Here is a 5,270-nt window from a genome sequence, read left to right on the forward strand (position 1 = left end):
TCCAGCTGTGATGACATATTTTATGTCAGCCATCTAGCATTTTGAGACGTCTGTATTTAAACAGTCACCACTGCTGTACTTTATATTTGTTTTATATCTTGCATGTTTCACCGGCACAACATATGCTTTAAAGACATAGCAGAACATATTGTGAGCGTTCTTCTATAGTGTATGTATTATACGCCGTTTTATGCAGGCCACCCAGATGAAGTAGCAGTCTTGTGCCATCCATTTACAAGCAAACTGGTGTTGCAGGGCAGGCAGTGCAAGTACTGGAGCTACATGGCCATACCAACACTGAACAAATGAGCATGTGACTTCGTACCAGGGTCTGCGCCACATGATCTGGACAAGTGGAGGAGGAAACCTAAATCAATCAGTGGTGAGTCTAACCAGCCATCAAATCCCGTGATTAAGTTTAAGTAGAAATGTGATTTGGTGGTGCTTGACTAGACATTATTACTTGTATTTCCACATAAAGTGGAATTACTGGCTAATAACATCTAAGATGTTTGTGTTTTTTTGCGGCATAGCAGTTTTTGTATTGCTCCTAAAATATGTCACACAATTAATTACAAGGCACATAGGTCACACACAAATGTAGTCACGGGGGAGCAAGCGTGCTGTGGGTTTTGACTTTTGGATTATTTGAAGTGTATTTTTGCACTGGAGTAGAATAACATGACATTCCCCATTTATGAGAACGCGCACTGAGCACAAAACTAGACTTGGAGAAGTTGATAGCCACCGTCGCAGTACCGTTTAACTCAGTTTGGGGAATTTAGGTTTTTGGGGAATTTGTTTTGTTGAGCTGCATCACGGGCACAAAGACCGGCCGGGTATGTTAAGCCACTTTCGCGATACAGGCTTCTGGTTGTGCATGTGCGTGCATTCAAGCGGTGCCCTGGCCCACCTCTTCCAATCGTACCAAAGGGGAGGAAGAGCACCAAACTTGAGCACAGATCTCAATACTCACAGGAAAGTATGATTGGCCTAGTGTTTCTATAAGAATGGAGGCCACGTACTTGAGGCAATATGTTAATAATAGTATGTTGCATCTTTAAAAAGGTCGTCCTTCAATCGCAAAGAGAAGCAGCGAGCAGCCATGTCGACAAAAACATCCCTCCTGAAAGTTATCCTCCTGGGCGACGGTGGTGTTGGAAAGAGCTCCATCATGAATCGCTACGTCACCAACAAATTTGACGCACACCTTTTCCACACCATCGGGGTGGAGTTCCTCAACAAGGACCTAGAGGTGGACGGCCACCAGGTCACCCTGCAGATCTGGGACACTGCCGGTCAGGAGCGATTTCGCAGCCTGAGGACTCCTTTCTACCGAGGCTCCGACTGCTGTTTGCTCACCTTCAGCGTCGACGACAGCCAGAGTTTCCTCAATTTAGGAAACTGGAAGAAGGAGTTCATCTATTATGCGGACGTCAAAGAGCCAGAGAAGTTCCCTTTTGTGATTTTGGGCAACAAACTGGATGTGACGGAGAGGCAGGTGTCCACCGAGGAGGCGCAGCAATGGTGCCAGGAGAACGGCAACTACCCGTATTACGAGACCAGCGCCAAGGACGCCACAAATGTAGCGGTGGCCTTCGAGGAGGCAGTGCGCAGAGTGTTGGCGATGGACGAGCGAGCGGATCACCTCATCCCCACGGACACGGTCAAGCTCCACAGAAAGCCTCGCTCTGCCACCACCTGCTGCTCCTAACGTCCACGTGGTGATGAGTAACACTGAAGAATAATGCTGTTAGGTGTACAAAACTGTATTATCATATTAAAGCTAATAACATATTTGATCAGGGTTTGCTTGCAGTTGGGATCAGTTTAATAGAAACACTACTAAATGTCTTATTATAAATAAACATAAAATCACTGGATTCACTCCAGTTCAAAAGGTCAGACTAAGAATAAACATTTGATGTAGGCAGTGTGTGGGTACTTAGAAATATGCCAATCTGTAGCTGTGTACGAAAAGATGATTCATGTTAATATGTAAGCAACTAAGCCCCATATACATTTAATGCTGAGGCAGTTTGTTACTAACAAATTTGTTGATTTTGACACCCGTCTGCACACATTTCTGCATTGTGAATAGATCGCTAAATCCTCAATGCACCGATGTACTAACTCTGGAATCCAGATAAAATATAAAACTGGAAGTGTTTATTCTGTATTTTTTCCCCCACATAATTGCACATGCCAAGAACTGAGCGTAAAGGAAGGTGTGATGGATTTCTGGCTATTATTGAAGCCTTTATAGTACATTTTGAGTTTGTGTTATATTATACAGTTGAAGGTCTTTTTTTTTTTTTTTGCATTTCCTGTTTTATATTAATATGCCAACCAATGAATAAAGCACCTGGGAATCTCTTTGCTTATGTTCTGTAGTCCTTATAGAAATCATTTATTGGTTAATTCAATTTCTATACCCCTTGTACTCATGATGAATACTGATGAGCTGGAGCCTATCACAAAGAGATTTACATCTCTAACAAATAAATATATATATATATATTTTTGGCCAGGCATAGACACGCGACCCACTTTTGGTCCCGAGCCACCAGTTGAGAATCATTACACTAGGTGTATGGGGTGCCGAATGTAAACATTCAGACACTTTTTTTTTAGCTATATATTTTAAAGTTAGCTCACTGCTCTCACATTTAAGTAATTTTCTTCATACTATTTAACATTTAGATTTAAGATGAATTTGCAACATTTAATTTAGATTGATCATTTTGATTAATATGAGACATTTACATTTAGTTACCATTTACTTTGAATTTTTTTAAAAGTCAAAAAAAAACTTTTTTTTAAATTTTTTTATTCTACCTCAAATGTGAAGGATATAAGTTAAATGTGAGAAAAGTGAGCTAACTATTCAAGCTAAATATGTAGCTTCTTAAAATTGTATTTAATATTTACATTCAGCACCCCAAATAGGGGGCATGACAAAATAACTGAGAACCACTGAATTAACCTAACATGCATGTTTTTGGGATGTGGGAGGAAGCCCGAGTACCCAGAGAAAACCCACGCATGCAGAGGGAGAACATGCAAACTCCACACAGATGCTGCAGCAGAGACTCAAACCCTCAATCTCCCGACCGGGAGGGTGATATGCTTAACCACTAGGTGGACTACACTACCATAAATAAAGTGTAAAGTTTTTATAAACTGATATATTACTTGATGTGGAATCAGGTGAGTGTCAGCTAAAACAAACCCGCTCTTGTTAACAAAATAATGCAAGAAAATCAGAAAGAGAAATGCTCTACAAACAAGATGTGTCAAATACATTTAAGAATTCACACTAAAAACTACAGTTATGGACAGCAAACTTACATTCATCTTTCAAATTATTAGGACAGTTAATTCAGGAGGTGTTTCTTTCCAAGAAACTGCACTTTCCTCTCAAAAGCTGTGGAGCGGATCGGGGCGTTGGTCTCATAGAATGGATTCATGGCAAACTAGAAGACAGCGAAGCAATAATGAAATACTCAGGACCAAAGCTAGCATATGACTTGTTGGAAAGATGACTTACCTTAATGTATAAATCATACACATCATTAAAAAAGTTCTTGATTCCGTCTTCTTGCCGCACATCATGAAGCATGATGAATCTTATATGTATGCCAAACAATTAAAGAACATACCGTCACAACAAAAGTAAACCAACCATTTCTGTGAACACAGTACTGCCCTCACATTTCAGCAGCCATTTTAATATAACTTATCAAGGGGACAATACTAAAGAAGAGACACATTTGGCATTGTTCTTGACTGTAGGCAAGACGTAATCATCTTGCCACACTTGCGTTGCCAGCTATTAAGACAATAATGGCTGTGTGTTGTCATTTTCAGTGGATAGTAAGTCTACACTGCTATACAAGCTGAAATCTGCCAACCTTGAAGAAATTCCATTTTTGTTATCAATGCTTTACTACAGTCATTTTCATTGCAAACGCTGAGCCGAAATTGGAGATAAAGGCGTTCGGGGAGGTGGGCTGTCTGCCCTCTGATCGTACACAGACAGGATATAATGTAGTTCTAGCCAACCAATCACAGCCTTAACCGTGTTTTTTGGCAAAATGCAACAGAATATGCACCCGGCGAGCACCGAAGTGTACAGGCGTGTTCAAGGGTCAAAATGTGTACAAAAGTGTGTATGTGTTGGCTGGTCTGCAGGCTGCACACTGATACTCTAAAGTATATATACTGTAATGTCATTTCTATAGCATTGCCCCTTACAAAATATACTGTAATAAAATAGTTGCTGAAATTTGAGGGTTGTACTCAGTTTTGTGAGATACTGTATTTTCAACTGAGAGGTAAAACACAAAAGGCAAGAAAAGGATATGTCCCGCAGTGACAAAAGCAGAAACAAACCATTCGTTGAACTTGTCCACAGTTTTTAAGTACATGTTGTTTGACAGCCACATGTTTTCATCCACCAGGTCCAGAGCTGCGTGTGCAATAAACTGGTTTAAGTGACGGTGGTCATCCTGTGGTCAGAAAAATGTCAAATATTTAGATAAACATTGTCATTCAATAGTATCAAAACGTGTGTCCAGACTGGTACCGTCTGTTGCAGTGTGGCAAGCCTTAACAAATGTTAACGAGTATGACTCATCATGGCAGAAGTGACAGGTGTATTGTTCAATAAACCCACTTTATACCTTAGATTCAGGCTTCCCAGACGGTAAGAACTCCATCTCGAACACCGGGTTGTCATGATGACCAACCATGACAAAGTAAAAACTGCCAGACATGATTTGCTCTGCTTCTCACCAGATCGCCCTGCTGGGAATTCTAAGCAAACGAAATATCACTAAAACGATGAGGAATTTAAATGCCTTGCAGTTTGCCACAGACCCTTATATATGCCTGGTAATCATCATCATTATATGAATGTGAGCAGTGAACACCAGTACCATAAAAGCTAAACTAAACTCAACCTATTAATACCAATAACAGTAATTAAACTCACCGATTATCAAACAGATTAATCGTTAGCTTACCTGCTGCTTTGACTTCCGGGAAAGAAGTGAGCGCTGTCGCATGAAAATTACGTCATCGTCAATCTGGCAAATATATATACATATATATGTATATATGTTATTTTATTGTTTTGTATTGATGTAATGTAAATTAATAATTGCACATTGTGTGATATGTGTAATATAATAAAAAATATAATTTTATAAACGTTTTGTGACGTCATAACTGTCGGCCGGAACAAACATTTCCGTTGATGGGTTTAA

The 5,270-nt window shown here is 40.0% G+C and overlaps 2 protein-coding genes across 2 annotated transcripts; one reads left to right on the plus strand and one right to left on the minus strand.

Moving 5' to 3' along the window:
• Window positions 1–250: 250 nt before the first annotated feature.
• Window positions 251–2,376, plus strand: rab9a (RAB9A, member RAS oncogene family). Its single transcript, XM_054787913.1, has 2 exons — window positions 251–382; window positions 1,069–2,376. The coding sequence occupies exon 2, from the start codon at window positions 1,106–1,108 to the stop codon at window positions 1,712–1,714; it is 609 nt and encodes a 202-aa protein (XP_054643888.1). The 5' UTR covers window positions 251–382; window positions 1,069–1,105; the 3' UTR covers window positions 1,715–2,376.
• trappc2 (trafficking protein particle complex subunit 2) lies at window positions 2,284–5,060 on the minus strand. The gene is made up of 5 exons (XM_054787914.1): window positions 5,028–5,060; window positions 4,686–4,818; window positions 4,363–4,511; window positions 3,551–3,632; window positions 2,284–3,476 (listed from the first exon to the last, which is right to left on the minus strand). Exons 2-5 carry the CDS (start codon window positions 4,776–4,778, stop codon window positions 3,378–3,380), a joined length of 423 nt encoding a protein of 140 aa, XP_054643889.1. The 5' UTR covers window positions 4,779–4,818; window positions 5,028–5,060; the 3' UTR covers window positions 2,284–3,377.
• Between the last annotated feature and the right edge of the window lie 210 nt (window positions 5,061–5,270).

The sequence above is a fragment of the Dunckerocampus dactyliophorus genome, chromosome 9 (genome assembly GCF_027744805.1).
Source record: "Dunckerocampus dactyliophorus isolate RoL2022-P2 chromosome 9, RoL_Ddac_1.1, whole genome shotgun sequence".
In the NCBI taxonomy this organism is placed as follows: domain Eukaryota; kingdom Metazoa; phylum Chordata; class Actinopteri; order Syngnathiformes; family Syngnathidae; genus Dunckerocampus; species Dunckerocampus dactyliophorus.